This window comes from Eretmochelys imbricata, chromosome 10 (genome assembly GCF_965152235.1).
Source record: "Eretmochelys imbricata isolate rEreImb1 chromosome 10, rEreImb1.hap1, whole genome shotgun sequence".
Lineage (NCBI taxonomy): Eukaryota > Metazoa > Chordata > Testudines > Cheloniidae > Eretmochelys > Eretmochelys imbricata.
In genome coordinates, this window is record NC_135581.1 from 33,337,564 (window position 1) to 33,358,051 (window position 20,488).

General features: G+C 42.5%; 1 protein-coding gene across 1 annotated transcript in view; it reads right to left on the bottom strand.

Annotated features, from left to right (window-relative positions):
- Positions 1 to 20,488, bottom strand: part of LOC144270751 (CREB-binding protein) — a 190,033-nt gene that overhangs the window by 36,005 nt on the left and 133,540 nt on the right. Inside the window, exons 15-19 of the mRNA XM_077827415.1 lie at positions 19,419 to 19,598; positions 18,987 to 19,173; positions 6,886 to 7,004; positions 2,227 to 2,466; positions 1,630 to 1,718 (exon numbers count right to left, since the gene is read on the bottom strand). Coding sequence (XP_077683541.1) covers positions 1,630 to 1,718; positions 2,227 to 2,466; positions 6,886 to 7,004; positions 18,987 to 19,173; positions 19,419 to 19,598 — 815 coding nt within the window. The remainder of the gene's footprint in view (positions 1 to 1,629; positions 1,719 to 2,226; positions 2,467 to 6,885; positions 7,005 to 18,986; positions 19,174 to 19,418; positions 19,599 to 20,488) is intronic.

Consider the following 20,488-nt stretch of genomic DNA (forward strand, 5'->3'; position numbering starts at 1 on the left):
AATAAACTAGTGAATCATTACTGCACACATTTATAATGTGTCCATCATGGAAAGATCTTGTATAATATCAACACTATGAGATACACCTGAGGACATCATATAAACGACTAATACATAAAATGCCCCATAAAAAGATGCCACATTATCCACTCCTCCCTAAGAGTCACATGTCTACACAATGAAAAAAATCAACTGTATTGTATAACCAGGTTACTAAATGAAAGTGCCAGACAGTTAAATATGGTTTGGTGTTTTGAGTGTATTCCGAATTGTGCTACAGCCCTGCAGACTACGAGACAGTAGTGCAATTTAGGAATAAAAATAAAACATACTTTTGCCCCATCTAGTCTGTAAGACTGAACTGCTTCATCTGTGTTGGATGCTACAGTTTTGTAAAGTGCCAACGTGATTTTCTTAGTACAAAGAGATCAAATTTAAAAGTGGTAGCTGTCAACGTTTACTTCATAACTTAAGTTAAAAGGCAATGTGCAGTACACCTCCAAGTTGGCATGACTCAAGCTTTGTCAAATCTCTGCCAAGAAAATGTTTCACACTGTAACTTGAAAAATGTCTCCTCCTATAGTTTTTTAGAGCCACAGCTAATTTACACTTAGTAGCCTTTTTAAAAGAAGCTAAAAGCTAACTTTTCTTTCTTCTTTTAATGGATGTTACTCACTACAGCACTGATGAATTAAAGTACACTAAATAGAAGATGAACTTAATTGCTATAGATGCATTTTCTAAGAGCGGGGGGAGATAAAAATATCAGAAAAATGATAGAGCTGTGTCATTTTGATGTTTAAATTAATTCCAAACATTGTTTAATAAAACAGAACACCAACATGGATGGAATCATATATTCTTCCCTCTATTAACCAGAGGACTAAATTTTAAATAGTAACTTTATTTTTCCTCCCAGCTCCTCATGGGATCCTGGAAGTTATTATGGAAGTCAAACCTATCATGAACTCTCAAACAAAACCTTTTACGTTTCATTTGCATAGTTACTATGAATATGCAATACTACAGCCTCAATTTTGTTTAGATTACGAAGACTTCTTCATGAAACTGAATTGAATTAAGAAGTTTTGTTTTACTAATAAGTTCTCCAGGTTCTAATTTTGTGCACCAACATATTAAAAATACCAGATGCAATTTAACTGGCGTGATCCACAAAGTCATTTTCTTTCCAACATAAACCTTTAAGTTGATATCTTTCTGACAGTGAGTTGAAGATACGTCTGCACATTTTTATTCAGAACTCTCTCAAGGCAAAAGATATGTTCTCCTGAGTTGCCTTTTTTTTTTTTTAAGTCATGCTTCAGATTTAATGGAAAAATACAAACAACTTTAGTTAAGTGGTGCCGTGTAGAATCTATAAACTGACAAGCATATAAATACCATGAACTGTAAGCTGCAATGTAAAAAACCAAAGGGTTTATCTGCAAGAGGGTTGCACACAGAAGGACAATCAATAGGCTTATTTTCTGCTGATTTATTAGAGAAATAAAGGAAACGAGACGTTAATCATCATTCTGCTTAGTATGTGCTAGGCTACAAAAAGACAAACTTTTTTTTGTCACTCACTGGATCTTGTTTCTTCGACTAATGCAGGAATTTTGGACTTACCTATTCTGGTAACTGTAATAGGCAGCATCACGGGGAATAGTACACAGCTGCTTCCCGTAGCAGCACAAGGTCTGCGGAGAAAACTCATACTGCAAAACAAAGGCGAAAAAACTTTGAAGTGTGTTTTACATTGTGAATATGCAACGTAGTGAACATGCTATAAAAGTATATTGTAATATACTGAGATGTGGTTCTTAGATTCAAGTGGATATGTATTGATGTGGATAGATCCTTAGCTGGAATAAAACAGCTCAGCTCCCTTGACTTCAATGGAGCCAAAATGGCTTACTCCAGCTCAGGATCTGACCCTGTATCTGGATAAGAAGGTGCAAGATATACGGGATTGTGTATAATAGCAAAATATTTCAACACTTCATATTGAAAATGATATCTCCGCCAGTGATAGAAAGAAATTTGGCTAGAATCCTTTAGATATTTTCCACTTCCTTACTATGTTGACATAACAGTCTAATTTTTTCTAGCCATTCCAACTAGTAGTTTAATTTTATTCAAAATAAGTATCTAAAGGAGACTTTTTTTTAACCTCCTTTGTCAAACTACTTAGTTTTTCAGCAATAATAAACTTGAAAAATATACCTTGCGTCCACAACAGTATCCAAGTGACTGCATGACAGGGTCAATCTCTTGTTCAAAGACCTCTGCGAGTTTAGTACAAAACTTATAGACCCTGGAAGTCTTGCGATTGTAAAGCCAGGCATTGTTAAACATTAGCCAGACGTCATCCACATACTGCCACGGCTCTTGGTATTGCCCAGTATCCAATTTACGTTTAATGGTGGAAAGGTCCATAGGATTCTTCACAATGTCAAAGTAATCCTTCAAAATACAAGAAATAGCATCCATTATTTTTAAGATGCACTTCTAGTGCCTACTATTTTGAACACATCCAAAAGGATTTAACGTCTCCACGAATGTGTGCAAAACAGTCTATTTTGAGGCTTACCTGGAGTTTAAATGGGGTTTGGGCCTTGTGCAGAATGACCCCCTACATAGAGATGAACCGAACCCATAATGGACATTGGGTAAAATTTTCAAAATTGCCCAAATGACTTCGCATCCAAAGTTTCATTGTAAGACAACAGAACTTGGCTCCTAAGTTACTTAGGTGCTTTTGAAAATTTTATCCATGATCTATAACATTTCTATTGCTTCTTTCAAATGTCTTTACTTGAGTCTTTAAAATTGGAATCCATAGGCCAAGTTAAAGGATGCTTTAAGGAGTTCAAAACAGACCAAGTTTGAGAGAAACTGCTGTGCTTGTTTTGTTAAAGTTGTTCAAACTTTCAATAGCTCTCAAAGGAACTTTGAATTTTGGGAAACAGATTTAAAAACAAAAATATAAAAACCAAGATCCAAAGAAGATCAGTAAGTCACCAAATTTCACTGTCATAAAAAGCTCAAACTACACTATGGGCAAATTCACAAGTCAAGTTCTGTGATGGGTGCTCAGAGTAGCAATATTTGAAAGTTATTTTGCTAGTCTTGAACTGATGGGAACCTGCACGCATTCAACACACTGTTTAGTTTCCACCACAGCAGATGATCACATTTTTCCTGTGTTGGTTTACTGTGCAAAACTTGCTCCCCCATGAAATACCCTTATGCCGGCTCCACTTAAACAGAAAACAGAACACTTTGAAGCTTCATCCACCCACATTCAAAGGTGTTTGTTAAATGACCATTATTGACCCTATACTTATTACCTCTTCTTTCAAACATGGCCCTTTCACTTGTTTCTGCGTGGTTGTACTCTAAGAAATTGATCTTTTATTATATTGCATGAGTTCTTATTTTGTTGTAAGGCACTCTGCAAAGCGTGTAGAGTTACTGGAGGATGTGGAGAAAGTATGTTATTAAAAATCATCATCAGCCTTGTAACAACTGGTCTACATTCCAGATGGCCATCCGATCAGGCCATCATCTACTTAGGCTATGTTTACACTTTAAATGCTACAGGAACACAATTGCACTGATGTAACACTTAATTGTAGACACTCACTAGAGCAACGAGATGGCTCTCCCGTCGCTGCAGTTAATCCACTTACCCGAGAGGCAGTAGCTAGGTCAACAGAAGAATTATTCTGTCGACCTAGCACTGTCTACAACAGGGGTCATATCAGCTTAACTATGTCGCTCAGGGTCTGGATTTTTCACACCACTGAGTGGCATAGCTGGGTCAACCTAACTTTTTAGTGTAGACCTGGCCTCACTCTACAGTACTGGACGGATGCAAAATGCATCTTTTAAGACATGATTTTATGCTACAGTCTTATTCTGTGACTATAAAACACCAAAAATCTTACTGTGCTATAAAATCTGAACACATTCCTAAAATTACTCTGCTATAACTTTCATTTTCCTAGATCCAAATGATGACTGAAGGTCTTCAAAAGAAAAAATAATCAGTGTTTAAAACAGATACCATACATAGGATAATTTTGTTTAAGAAAGAAAGGAAAGGTTACTCACCCTGTGCAGAACTATAGTTCTTTGAGATGTGTGACGGTGTGCGTGCACCTCTTGATCCATTGTTCGGCGATTTAGCAGCGTCTGTCCTGCCTGCACGTGTGTTCTACACAACCGTGCGCCACACACAAAGTACATGGGGCTGCATAGGCAAACTGCCCTCTGTTCTTTCTCTATCCAAATGTTCAACAAAGAACAGTCCGAAGCAGAGGGTGGGTAGTGGAGCACCCAGAGGGGGACACACCTCAAAGAACCACAGCTACTGCACAGAGAAACTAACACCTTCTTCGAACATTCTTCCTATAGATTCTCCACTTAATCTCAACTATACATACAAAATGATGGGGTTTAAATTAGCTGTTACCCCTCAAGAAAGAGATCTTGGAGTCTTTGTGGATAGTTCTCTGAAAACATCCACTCAATGTGCAGTGGCAGTTAAAATAAACAGAATGTTAGGAACCATTAGGAAAAGGATAATAAGACAGAAAATATCATAATGCCATAATAGAAATCCATGGTATGCTCACACCTTGAATAGTGTCTGGAGTTCTGGTTACCCCATCTCAAAAAAGATATGTCAACCAAAAAGGACTAACTTCTTCTGGCCTTTTTCATAGGGGGCAGATCTCGAGTAATGCTGTTTGCCCACTTATTTACCGCATTCACCACCAGGGAATTAAGTACGTGGTCCAAAAACAAAAATTCTGAGTCTCTAGGAGCAACATAGTATTTTTTACCCACCAATTTACAAGTTGTTGGGATAGTGGCAGGAGTGCGTGTCACATTCTTTGTTGGATCCAGGAGCGTTTCATTAATGGATAGTGCTACTCAGGTGAGTGTTGCCAAATGCAAAATGTCCAGCAACTTGGGTCTTTGACCTCAAGAGGCATCTGAAGGGTGTCAGCCAGCCTCTTCACAAGGTCCCTGAATTGCTGAAAATCGTTGGCCATTAGTGGTGGTGGCGGTGACATAACTGTCTCATCCAGATAGGAGGATGAAATAGGAGTTTATGGGCGGTCTCCTTATCAACCCTCGTCTCCTGTTCTTTAAATGTCTCCTTATGTTGGGGGTTTAGTAGATGGAACTATGCAACCCTACCCCCCCACCCCCAGTGCAACAGAGCCGGAGCTATCGCCAATTGCTGCTGACACAACCCAGGGATCCCAGTATAGTAACTGGGGGGCCCCATACCAGAGAGTAGATGGTGCCCAGGACTGATCCCACCTTCCCTGTCATGGATGAGGATACAGGTTCCTGTACGGATGCTGAGTGGAACCCTACACTGACAGGGGAGACTGACAATGTCTAACTTCATCTTCCTCAATCTCCTTCAATGGTGGGACAGCAGCAGAAAAAGGTGGAGAGTCTTGTGGTACTGGGAAACCATGTTAATCTGGAGACTGGGATCTTGGTACCAAGTTGTTTGGTACCCAGAACTAGTGGAGACTCTGGCTCATCTAAAACAGACAAGTTCCTGGAGTAAATGCCTATGGTACTGAGTGGATCGATAGTCTGCAGCAGCTGAGGCGGACGGTACTGTCAATTTGGAACACGGTGCTGAAGCCGAAAGCGTCTGATGCTTTGATTAGCCCGGTACTGATGAAATGGTAAGTCTGACAGACAGTGCCATTCTAAAGGAGTGTGCATCCTAAGCTTCACCTCCCTGTTCTTCACAGATGGTACTGGGGGGCCTGCCAGAGCCATGCTTCTCCAAAGTACTCTAGGATCTCCCGGCCCCACCAGTACTGGCGGAAGAGCCTTTTGCCTCTGCGGTATCAAGCCAAGGGGTCAAGGCCTTCAGCACCACAGACTTAGCATGCAATTGGGGCCTTTGGGAGCTGGCTCCTTGCGGTGGGAGACTGAGCTCCTCTTCTGTGGAGCCTTTCAAGTCCTCCAAAGTTTCCCCTTCTTAAGGGAGACCTGGGCTCAGGTCGGAGGGGCACTGGATCTGTCTGGAAACAGACGTACATGGGGAGGGGGGAAATACGTGTCTCCTGACATGACTTGAAAGCAGGTGGAAGGGAGGGAATGCTCCATCATCAGAAGTCATAGTTTGGTCTCTCAATTCTTTCATACTCTAGACTTGAGAGCTAAGCAAAAGTTACACTTCTGCTAGATACGGAACTCTCCCAAGCAGCAGATGCACTTAGGGTGACCGTTACTGACTGGCATAGACAAGAGAGGTAGTATCTGAAAAAGGGAGAGGAAAAAGTCAATCCTCTCATCATCTAACTAATTCTATACTAAAGGAAGTAACACTAACTAGAAACACTAAACTTACTGAAAGAACAACGGTAGAACACGCTGAAGAATGGATGAGGCAGACACGCTAGAGCTCCATCTCGGCTCAAGGCGGTAAAGAAGGAACTGAGGATAGTTCATCTGTGCAGCCCTATATATCCTCGATGGGTAGCCCGAGATTGTATAGAGTGCAGGTGGGGGCCAAACATACACTGCTAATGGAACGTCTCCAATCAAGGGGCTTGAGAGGCCCATCTGCACCTGAAGTGGAGCACCCATAAGGTCACTACTCGAAGAAGAGCAACTTCTACATTCTGGTTCCCATGGGAATTCAGACATTCATTCTTAACTCTTAATTGGAACTCAAGGAGAGAAATCTTTAAGGGCACACAGCTGATGTTGCCATGGCCATATACAACTTGAACAAGCACAAAGACATTAGGCCAAATAAGTTTACAAAAATAAGAATTATGAAATATCATACATGCATATATACATATACCACAAAGGCTTTTAATGCTAACTCACTGGAATCCCTAGGAGCTGAGGATCCACAGGCTGTCTGAAAGGAAGGGACTCTGGGTCCTGCCGGTACAATGCTTCAAGGGTAGGCATGAGAGCCTGGCGCAGCTCTTCAGGTTTAAAGACTGTTTTAAAAGAAACAACAACCCCAAACACAGTTAAAATACAAAGAAAAGAATTTCCCTCAGATATTAAAACTGCTCTATTCTATATACTTTAAGACAGAATTTTGTCATTATCAAATAATTTCTCATCTCCAAACAACCAGGTTCATTATTCCTAATGTGGGTTTTTCATTCTGCTGTGCAGATCGGAGGCAGAACTAGATCTGAGTCACCAGGACAGTTTGGCTCTGCCTTTATGGAAACCTTGCCAGAGAGTATTTCCAGAATTTCAACGTATTTATTAACTTCATGACTGCAGATTAACAATCCTACCCTGTGAAAGGTATCTTTCTACTGGGCAGAGAAGGCAATTTGGCCATAACTGATTAACAAAACAATAACTTTAATGAGGAATGGAATAGAGCACCTGGCTACTCAAAGAAAAGATAATCAGTTAAGAACAATTCCCCCCGCTCACACACCAAATACAGCCATGTCTGTTACCCCTACTGAGATTTTTAGAGCAAAGAAAACTGCAGGGAAGGACCAAAATCTGCAGAAAACTATGTCCAAGTTGTACTGTCTATAACATGGACAAATGACCAGATGGCTTGATAAGTGGCAAAAGAATTTTCTGATCAGAATTTAGAAACAGTCCTGGTCTGATGGGCTATAACTGATTTTGGAACACTGATACACTTTCCTGATACACAGTTTCAGTCACCCAGAAACAGATTACTCTGATGCCTTGTTTTGCTCTCAGCAGTGGATTGACAGGAGAAGAAAGGAGATTTTCTGAAAAACCCTGAAATAATTATGGTGTTCTCTTTGCACATCCAAAATATACCAGACTTTATTTTGGATGAACATAGCCTTGACAAAAAGGGGGGAGGAAGGGAGGGAGGACTTCCTCCTGAGAGCAGTGAAAAACATGTGTTAACCTTAGGAATGAATGTTGGGTGTAGGAAAACCACCACCCAGTTTAAAAATCTGCATTGCTGAGAGGATGAAGACTTTTGGTGAAGAGGTCCAAGAGAAAGTTTTGTTAAGGCACGCAAATCCGGGTGGAGAGTTCAGGGGATTACTCCATACAGCCTTCTAAGGCTTATTAATTTTTGTCCTCAGAAATTGCCTGACATGGAGAGGAGATTAGTCTTGGTTTGTTCACACCTGAAATATTTGATATTGTCAAAGTATGCCGGCACAGAGTGTTGGCTTTCAGACCTAGAGACAAGGAGCTTGACATTACTGTAATTTATACTGCAAAGTGGCATCAAGTGCTGTCATTGTGATTTGACAGAACCTGACCCCATCTTGACACTGGTACCAATGACTAAACACAATGTAGGGAAACAGAGAATTGGGCCCAAGCTCTCCTGTACGAAATTGGGAATTTGGCCTTGGTATGCTTGGCTCTGTGCCATGTACTGAATTTCCCCTATATTGTTTTAAGAGATTATAAACTCTTTGGGACAGGGAATCATTCTTTCTGCATTTCTGTACACTGCCTAGCACAATGGGTGAGCACCACCTGAAACCAAATTAAAACAAATCCCAATTGGTAGATTTCTTTCTGAAGAGCCGGAATGTGTTTATAACCACAGACTGGAGTAACTATTTTTTTAATTGCTGCCTCTTAATATCCAAGTGGATTAATGGGGCCCAGATTCTGGTAAAATCTGGTGGTAAAAGGAACCTTCAAGTAAATGTGTCTCTCCTGGGGGACTGTGAAGAAAAGAAGAAGAGGCAGAAGGGAGGATTATTGAGATGAAGTCTGCATAACATGGACACCAAGGTCGGAGAGGTGCCACTAATAAAATGGAGGACTTTCTCAGTCAGATCTCATCTGTTCTGAAGATCAGAGATGCTGAAGGACAGATAGGAGCTCTTTTAAACAGGCTTTGGAAACTGTGTCTAAGGCAAGCGCATGTCTGGAAAAGAACAGCATGCCTTCGGTATTTTGTTTGGATGTAAAAAGTTTCAACTACTGCCATTCTTGACTAGTAGAGACTCCATTCCATCTCCTTCCTGCTCAGCCAGCTAAACACAGGGTGAACTCCCTCTAGGTATTAAGAATTCCTTTATTCTTGCAAATGGATTTGTAATCCCTACCTTGTTGCTTTGGAGAGGGAAACGATTTCTTTACTGATAACGTTGACAAGAAGCTTCCAGAAAAGCTTTCCCCAAGAATATTTGGAACCTGACACCAGATGTTTAACTTGTAAATCTGTTTTTCGTTATCTTAACTAATGGTGCCTTTCTGCCCATTGCAACTGTCTTCAGAATTGAAATGAATTCAGAAAGAAGTCTTAAATAACTGCTGCTGCTGAAGAAATCTCTGAAACACTGATTTACGTTCCCTGGATTGTTTTTGGACTTACTCATGAAAATTGTCAGCCAAGGCAAAAATAATTCATGCAAAGCAGGTGGAAGCTGTAGACACTTGGGCTGCAGCCAACACCTTGCAGACCTCATGGAGCGCTGATTCCATTCTCCTAGTCATGGCTATCATATGCAGGAATTCGCCTTCCGAAGGGACCCACGTTTTCTTGAGAACTTTTGAGATTGCTTAGAAAGCCTTTTATGAAGAAACTCCCACTTACATTTTGTGGCATTCTCCAAGGAACGAACGAAATGGGATCTGGAATTTCTTTCTAGAGGGAAAGAGAAAGTATCTCCTACTGGCTGTGCAGTCTTGGTGGTATGGCTTGGATACTTTGGAATTTAACGGTTCTGGATTATTCCATTTAATAGGTTTTTAAGGCCAAAAGAGATAATAATCTAGCCTGACCCTCTGCATAACAGGACGCAGAATTTCCCCTGCATCAAGCCCACTAACCTGTGGCTGAGCTAGAGTATATCATTTAGAAAAATATCCAGTCTTTAAAAGACTAAAAGAGATGGAGAACTTACCACATCCCTTGCTATGGTCTTTAATGTTTAATTACCCTCCCTGTTAAAATCTGCATCTTATTTTCAGTCTGATTTATTTATTTATTTTTTAAATTAAACTTCAGCTTCCAGCCACTGGATCTTGTTACACCTTTCCCTGCAAAATATATAGGTAACTCATCATTTCACAATTTAGCCTTCCAAGTTTTAGGAGGAAAAAAACCTCTTTAGTTTCATCTTCAGAATCCCTGGCCTCTGAAAGGTATGAAAAATATGGAGAAAAGTGCTTGTGGACAGGGGATTTCGTCTTTTTTTCCTGCGCTGTTCAGATTCCCCCAGAGGGGAAAAAACTCCTTTTATAGGGTTCTCCTTTTTGAGAAACAATGGTCTGGGTTTTCCTTTTCAGGAAAGAAGTTCTGTGAATATGGGCAAGATGAACAGAAGCTAGCGCTAAACCACCACATACCCCATTTTGTCTTGGCATGTGATGGCTGAAAGAAACATGACCTTTGCCTGTATCATCATCATCCATTATCTGTTAAGTACTAACATTATACCATAAATTGCTTTAGAGGGAGTCCTGGTTGAAGTCATTAAGGGGAAAACTCTAGAGAAGATGAGAGCAGCATCCTTGAAATTACTGAAGACAATACTTTTGGTTCTCTTTTTACTTGTAATCTTTTCAGTAGAAGATCCTGTTGGATGGGGAAAGAAATCAACTTAGCTTGGAGGCTTCTGAATGCTGAAAAGAAGTGCTCCTTCAAGTCTACCTTGGAAGGTTCCAGGGAGAGATAGCAAGCAGTCCTGAATTAATAAACACTCCAAACTGTCCTTGCTTTGTGAAGGAAGGGGGTGGAGGGAGAAGAGACGGGGACAGGAAAAAGCTCAGCCTGCCAAAGGAAAAAAAGGTTCCCTTCCATGGTGTATCTGAAAGAGGGCAGAACCTCATTTTCAGGGAAAATGGATAAGGGAGAAGTTGCCCTGAGTTGGAATGTAGCCTTTGCAAAGAGCCTGCAAAATAACTTTTGGTCATTTTATAATGAAAGCTGTTTTTAGTCACTCCTAACCTTCCTGAAGTCCCACTACTTGGGCTGAATTTTTCCATGCTTGGTCTCTGACCAAAGGTAGACTTTTGGCATCTGAGCAGATCTTCAAAAGACACGGAGAACGAAGTTCCTTTTCATTTTTTTTTATAGAAATTTCATAAAAGCAGTTACATTAAGAGAGCATTACAGTTGCATGTTTCAGAATTTAATTAGGAAATGCCATATTTTTCTACAATTATAGGTCTTGTAGTACTGTGTACCAGCATGCATTCTAACCAATCCATGAAAGTCATTTTAAGTGAAAAGTGCACAATAAGCCACGGCTTAATGCAGACTAACCATTAACAGAGTAATGGTTAAAGTGTACTGGCATATATAAATCATTTACATTTCCAGTTAAGGGAAGCTTTGCTGCCATTTGAAAAGAAATTGTATAATACGTGGTTAGGACTAAGTTATTAAAATACTTGTGAGAGAGAAGACATTACAGAATTTCTCAATAAAGATATTCTAGACCATTCTGACAATGAAATTTGTGTTACTATATATTGTAATAGTTTTTGTAAGGTTTTAGGGAAAAAATTTATATGTTGTGTTTGGGAAATAATGTTACACTGAAATTATAGACTATATCATAATGTATATACATGGTGGCCAGTGGGAAGGTTTTGCATACAATCTCAACTTTGGTATTTCTTCAGAGTGCTTTGCTTAACCTTCATTTTGTATTTATATGGAATTACATTATTAAGCCAAGAAGCATGGAAGAGTAAAATACAATTAAGTGCATATACCAAAATGTTATACATTATCTTACCACCCTATCTGTTCTGCCACCTGTCTACTTATTTTTTTATTAACAATACAAACAGGAAATCAAGTGACAACATTGTAGCTACAATCAGTGAAGCTTCTTTAATTGGGTGCAGAAGTTTCTGTTGAGGCTCTCTCTTTCCCTCCCTTATAATCAAATTACTAAAGCATTCTCTACAGTAACTTGGAATGCAGCAATTATGTACCAGAAATCCCAGTAATAAAACATTTCTATTAGTAGCTAGCACTTGGCAATATATAACTATGAATTGTAGCGTGAGTGTCTAACTACTGGTAATGAGCAATTAAGGTTCATAATGTTGCTTTAACAAATATTTGAAAAGGTTCATGATTGCAGTGTGCAGAATAATCCACTTACGCTACTCATCCAGGTAGACTAATCAAATTACACATGTACAGACTAATCTGAGTGGATTACACTGTAATTTGCCTGAGTGATGGGAGATAATTTCTCTCTCATAATTAAATTCATTACTACTACAGTGGGATTTTCCTTCTTGCCATCCTGCCATCAGTCCACAGAACATATATCCATCACTGAGATAGGGCTTAACTTGGCCACTCTTGAAACCCTGCCAGTTCTGTTTGGCCTCCATGGAGGATCACACACTCTGAATTAGCTTCCCTACTTCCACAAAGCCATGAGGCTTTCTCTTCAAAACAGGCTTAAAAATTTTACATTTAACTTTTATTGCTGCTTTTTTGAGCATAATTAGGTGGTTTTTTTCTGGCTCAAAGGATGGGTTTTTCTACACCAGAGCCTGCAACAGTGTTCACTTGAAGAAGTGGACAACAAACCACTGAAGAAGAATCATGGCTGCAAATACCTTTTACTTACCTGTAAATTGGAGGTTCTTCGAGATGAGTGATCCCTATCTATATTCCACTGAGGGTAACATGCGTACTCCACGTGTCCGGAGCTGGAGATCTTGAAAGTAGTAGTGTCTGTTGGTCCATGCATGCACCCTTACTCCGCCTCATGGTTTTGTCCCAGGAGGCGATAAAGGGCAGGGTGGACCAACCATGCCTTCAGTTCCTTCACCACCACAATTCAAGACAGATCCACAGCATAGGGGAAGGAGGTTGGTATTGGAATACAAATAGGGACCATATATCTCAAAGTAACCACCTCTTCTTTTTTGAGTAATGGTCCATACTGTATTCCACTGAGGGTGATTAATAAGCAGTACCAAGTCATGAGGAGGGGTGTGTGAGGACATAAAGCAACCGTTGACTGGACAACAGCTCTGTGGAATGGGGCATTCATCACAGAATCTCGTTCCAACGCCTAATGTGAAGCAAAAGTATGTACCGAACTCCAGGTGGCCGCCTTACATATGTCCAAAAGCAGTGTATCTTGAAGCAAGCTGTAATTGATGCTTACGCTCTTGTGGAGTGAGGTCATACCAAGGAGTGGAGACAGTCCCAAATATCAATAGCAGAGCATAATGCACCCCAAAACCCACTTAGAAATCCTCTGAGTGGATATCACTTATCCCTTAATCCTCTCTGTTATAACGATAAACAGACGAGGGGTCTTCCTGAATGATCTCGTTCTCTGCAGGTAGAAGGCCATGGCCCTGCACACGTTGAGGTAGTGAAGACGCACTCTTTTGCCAAGGCACAAGGCTTTGGGAAGAAAAGCAGCTAAGTGTATTGGCTGATTAAGGTAAAAGCGGGATACAATCTTTGGCAGAAATGTGGGGTGCATACTCAAAGAAACCTCGTTATATGGAATGTGGTAAAATGGGGGTCCACTAACATGGCCCCCAGTTTGCTTACCCGTCTCACAAAAGTAATAGCAACCAAGAAAGCAACCTACGTGGAAAGGAGAGACAGAGCCATGAGGCTGAAGGTTCAAAGTGCGAATTGATTAAGGTCAAAAGGACGAGGTTGAGGTCCCATTGTGGGGGCAATAGGTTGAATGGGTGGATAGGTCTAAAGGAGTCCCTTCCAAAACCCGCTAGTCAAGAGATGCATAAATACAGAGTGTCCTTCCATGGGGGGTGGAAAGCACTAACAGTTGCCATGTGCACCTTGATGGAATTAAGAGAAAGGTCTGATGCATTCAGGGACAGAAGGTAGTCCAAAATAAGGGGAATATTCACATTCTCAAGGGCTTGACCACTCTGTTGGACCAGGAAGTGAAATATTTCCACTTAGCTTGATAGAAATGCCTCGCGGGCTCTTTCCTGCTACTTGAGAGGATGTCTTGTACTGCCAACGAACACTCCCATTCTAGCAAAGATGCCCATCCAAAAACCAAGCTCTGAAGTGAGGTGTCTGTGGATTAGGATGTCTAATCTTGCTGCTGTATTGCGTGAGCAGTTCTGGGAATGCTGGCAGTGCAAGTGGGGGGACACACTGACATGCAGAGAAGGAGGGGAAACCAGTACTGGCAGAGCCAAAATGGGGCAATTAGAATAACTGTGGCCCTCTCCCACCCGATCTTATGGGGGACACACGCCGGTAGCGGGGGAAAAGCTAGTCTGCCTGGTCCGACCAGCAGATGATATGGGGATCTCCCTGGGAATGGGCACAGAGGCCTTCTCTGGAGCAATACTGGATGCATTTGTTGTTGACATGGGAGGCAAAGAGGCCTGTGGTTGGAGTCCCTCATTGGGTGAAAATGTCACTGACTATGGCGTCGTGGAGTTCTCATTCAGGGTCAGCCACGAACTGCCTGCTCAGAGAATCTGCGATCACGTTCTCAGTCCCCGGAAGATTGCCCACTAAATCCTGTTGTCAGTGGCCTATGCACCAATCCCAGAGTAATCGTTTCTCCACAAAGCGCTAGCGACCGCATGCCCCTTTGTTTGTTCGTGTAATAAACAGTTGTGGTGTTGTCTGATATGGTGAGCATGTGACAGGAAAGAACGAATGGGAGAAATGCGCGACATGTCCTGTGCACCGCCCGAAGGTCCAGAATGTTGATGTGCAACTGGGAGTCCTGAGTGCAAGTCCCCTGTGTCATATACTCGCCCATGTGGGCACCCCAGCTAGCAAATGACACGTATCCATGATGATTGTCATGCTTGGAGAGAATGGGAGGAAGGGCATCCTAGTGCTGATCTGACCCGGGTCTGTCCACCAGTGGAGGGAGGAGAGAACCTTGGGTGGGACTGTTAGGGTGAGGTCCATGGTTTGGTGTGTGGGAGAACAGGACCTCTGGAGCCACAGCTGCAGGCAGCAAAAGCAAAGACGAGCAAAGGCGGTGATGTACGGACAGGCTACCATGTGACCAAGGAGGGAAAGGAAAGTTCTGAATGGAGCAGGATGGGTGGCTATCACTTTAGGAATCAACTCTTGAATTATCTGGAACCTGTCCTCCAGTAGGTAGGCTCATGCTGAGACTGCATCGATGCATGCCCCAATGAATTCTAGGGACTGTATCGGATCCAAAGTTGATTTTTCTATGTTTATGCTCACCCCCCAGGGAGAAGAGGAGTAGAAGCAGCATGAAGGTCAAGGCTTGAGCCTTCCCTTTGGATAGCGTTGCTAGCAGCCAGTCATCGAGGTATGGGAAATATAAGAACTCCCTGACACCAGAGGTGGGCCGCCACCACACAGAAAGCTTTGGTGAATACCCAGGGAGCAGTAGTGAGTTCAAATGGTAGAATCCGGAATTGGAAATGTCAAGGGCCTACCCTGAATCTCAAAAACCTTCTGTGGGCAGGATGGAGGTCTATGTGAAAATAGGCTTCCTGCACAGTGAGAACCACATGCCTCTTTCCAGTGAAGGTATGATGGTCTCTAAAGGTGACCATACAAAACTTTGGCTTGCGTATGAAGTAACTGAGATGATGGAGGTATAAGATTGGTCACCAGCCGCCCTTTTTTAGGGTACTAGAAAATAGGCGGAATAAAACCCTGCACCCTGATAGGATGTACAAACAGGATCTATTGCTCCCCTTTACAGTACAGTGGCCACTGTGCGTGAAGAGATATATGCCACATCCACCACGGCCTGGAGCATTATCCTTGCGACCAGTTTGCCTTTCTCCAACATAGTCAGGAAGGAGGCACGATTCTGTTGGGGAAGCTTGTCTGCAAAGTCCGCCAACAAGCCATAAGTCATATTTAGCTAATAGTGCCAGGTAGTCACAAATGCAAAATTGGAAGGCCAGCCAAGAAAAAACCTTGCGACCCAGAATGTCCAGTCACTTATTCTCTTCATCTGCTGGGGTGGAGCGTAGGTGTTGCTGCCTGGCCCCCTTTGTCGCTGCCTGTATCATGAGGGAATTAGGTGTGTGTGGAGAAAACAAACTCAGACCCCTTCGCTGGTACATATTACCTCTTTCTTCTCCCTTGGGGTGGGTGCGCAAATGACTACAGTGCGTAAAACAGTTCAGGCCGGCTGAAGAACGGCATCGTTGATTACTAGGGTCACTCTGGTTGGTACCGAGGCATGCAAGATGTCAAGAAGCTGATGTTGTTTGTCCTCCACTTCCTCCAGTGGAACGTGGCGAGCATCAGCCACCCTGCGTAACAGTTCTTTGAACTGATGGTCATCATCCAGAGGCGATGAGGGAGCTGATGACACCACAGCATCTGGGGATCATGAATTGAATCACTCAGTTTCCAGCGGTGCGGTCAGAGCCAGGCTAAGCGGTTCATCCTCCAACACTGGTTCTGAACACCTACTCGATGACGGTCAAAGAGAGGAGACGGGGCACTCCTCTCATGCTGAATGGGAAGGCTCTGAAGGTGAATACTGAGGCCAGGACACCCAGTAGGGCCCAGAAGGAGGATCCTTAATTTGCTGTGGTGGGCCCTGAGGAGTGGGGTACCAGGGGCTCCTTTGCTAGGGAAAGGGAAGGTACTGTCACTGAGACATCAGAGCCTTTGGATAGTTGTATCAACAGTATGGGAAGGGTGGACCTGTGCTCCGTCCGAGCCTCTGATGCCAAGAAGTCAGAGCCTGGTTCTAATGGCAGCATCATGGGAACCACATGAGCTGGAAGAGAGCAGGCAAGAATATTATCTGAAGGAGGTAAGTCCAAGGTGGAAGAGCACCCCCACCGCACGAGGTGACTGGCATGCAAGCCGTGGAGACCTCACCTTCTCCAAAGCAAAGAGTTTACGAGGCTCAGGCACAGCCTCAAACCTGCCTGGTGTCAATGGCATGCGCGCCGCAGTCTGAACAAGAGCTGGGGCCGGAATGGAAGCCTGCCTCGGAACCGAAGGTTCCCTTGTCTTTGGCAGTACAGAACTGGAAGGTGTATCTCACTCAGTGGACAGAACCAGCCGATCTTGTGGTCTATGTGGCTTCTTGTCATGCTTGTGCACCTTGGAATGCGCAGTTTCTCCACGGCTGGAACTCATGGAAGGTGCAACGTCCTTCTTCAGCCTAGAGGAAGACTTACTACCATGCTTATGCGCATGCTTCCTTGCCTTACGATTAGGCCCTGGCACGGGGTTTATAGCACTGGTATTAGGGGAACCGGACTGGGTCTTTGTGGTAGGAGGCACACACCTGGATTGCTCAGGCCAATGTATGGGGGAGAGCGGAGGGAAGGAGTGTTCCCAGCCTCGATCCAACTGTGGCCTCATGGCAATTGCCATGAGGTGCTTCTTGAGGCAGACAGCCCTATCTTCCCAGGTACGGCTTGGGAAGGAGAGGCAGATACTGCATCTGGATGAAATGTGGGCTTCTCCCAAGCAGTAAAGGCAGCGCTTGTGCTCACTGCTGATTGAGAACGAGCGAGGGCAGGAGATGCAGATCTTCGGCACAATTCAGTATTCAGGTGCTGGGGGGAAGGGAGGGGGGGGAGGGAGAGATGCAGGAAACCAGGAAAAATGTAGTTCCCAAAATTCCTTAATCCTAAAACTTATAGTAAAAAACAATAAAAACTATATACACGAATAAAACAAATATTTTTTCTGTATTTTAAGTAAATGTGTCACAAGGGACAAGACAACAACAGAAGCTCCAACTCAAACCATGTGGTAGCGAGAAGGAACTAAGGGCACAGTTGGTTTGCCCCGCCCATTATTGCCTTGGATGAAACCATAAGGTGGAGCAAAAGCACATGTACGGACCAATGGACACTATTACTTTCAAAATCTCTGGCTCCAGATGCATGGTGCATGTGTATAACCCTCAGTGGAATACAATAGGGATCATCACTCAAAAAACTTCCTTATTTTACTTCTTAGAAACCAAACACCCAATGCATGCAAATACAGGCTTTTTGAAAAAACAAAACAAAACCCAAAGCTTTATCTAAGGGGAACAGTAATTCCTAAAATCTGTAATATTACTTTTCCCTTTCAAAATAAAGAGCAAAATATAGCATATAGGTACGAACAATCAACGTTCAAACAAACCATATCCAAAACACTAATTCTGTAGACTGACTTGATCAGAATGGTGGTCACCATCGTGCAAACTTCTGTGGAACAGGCTTTGGGCCAGTACACTTTTAAACCGATGGCACTCTCAAGGGAGCTGCACTGGGTCTTTTTCCTTTTAAAAGTTTTAGGGCCAGTATACCAGTCTAACTGTAAAAAATTTAAATTCAGGAACTGAGTTCAGTCCCTAATTCTCAAGCCAACAAGGGCTAATGACAATATGGATGCTGCGCACACAGCCTCTGGAGGGAAAGGGGCGTATCCTGTGATTCACCAGTAATCCTTCTGGCTAAATCAAGGAGACGTTATGGAGGGAGCTACTTCCAAATTGTCTTCTGTCTGCAGGATGTCACCACAACAAGAGGTCTTGGACAGCAGGGATGAAGTGAAAACAGAACCTGGAAAGAATTCACAGAACTTAGAGGACCTCTGTAAGAAAATGTTCTACGTGAATTCAGTCCTCATGAAATAGCACTGGCCAAAGTCAGATACATGCATACAACACCACCTATGTAATTTCCCTACAATTCACCTCAGTCCTGAACTGAAACCAATCCCTTACTACCCTGGCTTTGGCCCTTCTGCATAGAGACTGGCTATGGTGAAAAAGCCAAACTAAGATGTCATCATTGACAGTAACGTTAAGTGCAAATCAGGAGGACATCAACACCTTACTTTTCACTTGTGATCCAAGGAAAGATAAGAATACTGCTTTCCAAAAGGAAAAAGGGTAGCACATTAACTCATTGTCTCAGCCCCCAATTTGTGGTGTTAGTGCATACGTACAAATAGAGGGACCTCCTGGTTGGCTTAAAGATTGCAGGAGACAGAAAACCAAGAAAAATTATAGCAAGGACTCCCATTTCTATATACGTACTCTTTTTACGGGGCTGAGATGGTGATGTAGATTGTGAAGTGGTGCCATTAGTGCCACTCTCCTCTTCCTCTTTAGGCTCTACCTTGATATCAACTTTCTTTTCTTCCACCTCCATTGGCTCCTGTTTTGACTCTGCCACATCTATTTCTTCTTTCACTTGGCAAGATCCTTGTAAATCCTCCTCCATCTTAAGAAAGAAAGAGATGAGATTAAACTATACCTATAACGTCTCAAACTACAAATTCTATCAGTTTGGAGTATCAGTAGCCCAATATACAATAAAGCACCAGACACAGGGCTTCCACCAGAGTGAAAACCAGAGTTTTCCATTAACTAATATTTTCTCGTCAGCTTGGCTCACTGATTCACACTCATCTTATTTTAGCTCCTATATATTATTGCTCTAATTAACTGTGAAGGAATTTCACTTACCTCAGTCTTAGGTTCCACTTGTGTTTCACAAGGCTCTGGCTCAGTTTCTTCATTTTTAACCTCTGGTTTGCTTTCTAGCATTGGTGCATCAGGTCCCAGCTGCTGGGAGTTGATATCGGCACTCGCAACTGAGCCTGGGGTTGGCACCCTGTTATCAATACTAGCTGCTGCCTGGGATAGCTGATGTAAAAAGGTACAAAAATCAAAACATTGAGGAAATATATAGAAATATTCATTTGTCTTGCTAAGAGGAATAGTACAAAATCATACACAAAAGGATCATCTGAAATAATACCACTCTTGATGTGGAAAAATTGGAAAATGTCCAGCGGAGGGCAACAAAAATGATTAGGGGACTGGAACACATGACTTATGAGGAGAGGCTGAGGGAACCGGGATTTTTAGTTTGCAGAAGAGAAGAATGAGGGGGGATTTGATAGCTGTTTTCAACTACCTGAAAGGGGGTTCCAAAAAGGATGGATCTAGACTGTTCTCAGTGGTAGCAGATGACAGAACAAGGAGCAATGATCTCAAGTTGAAGTGTGGGAGGTTTAGGTTGGATAGTAGGAAAAACTTTTCCACTAGGAGGGTGGTGAAGCACTAGAATGCGTTACCTAGGGAGGTGGTGGAATCTCCTTCCTTAGAAGTTTTTAAGGTCAGGCTTGACAAAGCCCTGGCTGGGATGATTTAGTTGGGGATTGGTCCTGCTTAGAGCAGGGGGTTGGACTAGATGACCTCCTGACGTCCCTTCCAACCCAGATATTCTATGAAAACCAAACTCTGGATACCAGAACACAGATCTCGAGTTATACAGAGGTAAAGACAGGAATGAGTTTATCATCTGATGCATTAGCATCTTCTGTTGATAAAGCAACTGTACGGTGGATAGTACACACTGATTACCATGCAGTCTCTTTCTACCCATCTTTAAAAACCATGTGTGAATTTAATGATCATGAAGGTGAAAGACTAATGATCCTGACTAGAGCCAAACATAGCACAGGCAGATTATTTACAAGTTTCCCCACGCACAGCTGTAGAAACATTCTGTAGTATTTTTAATCCTAGTA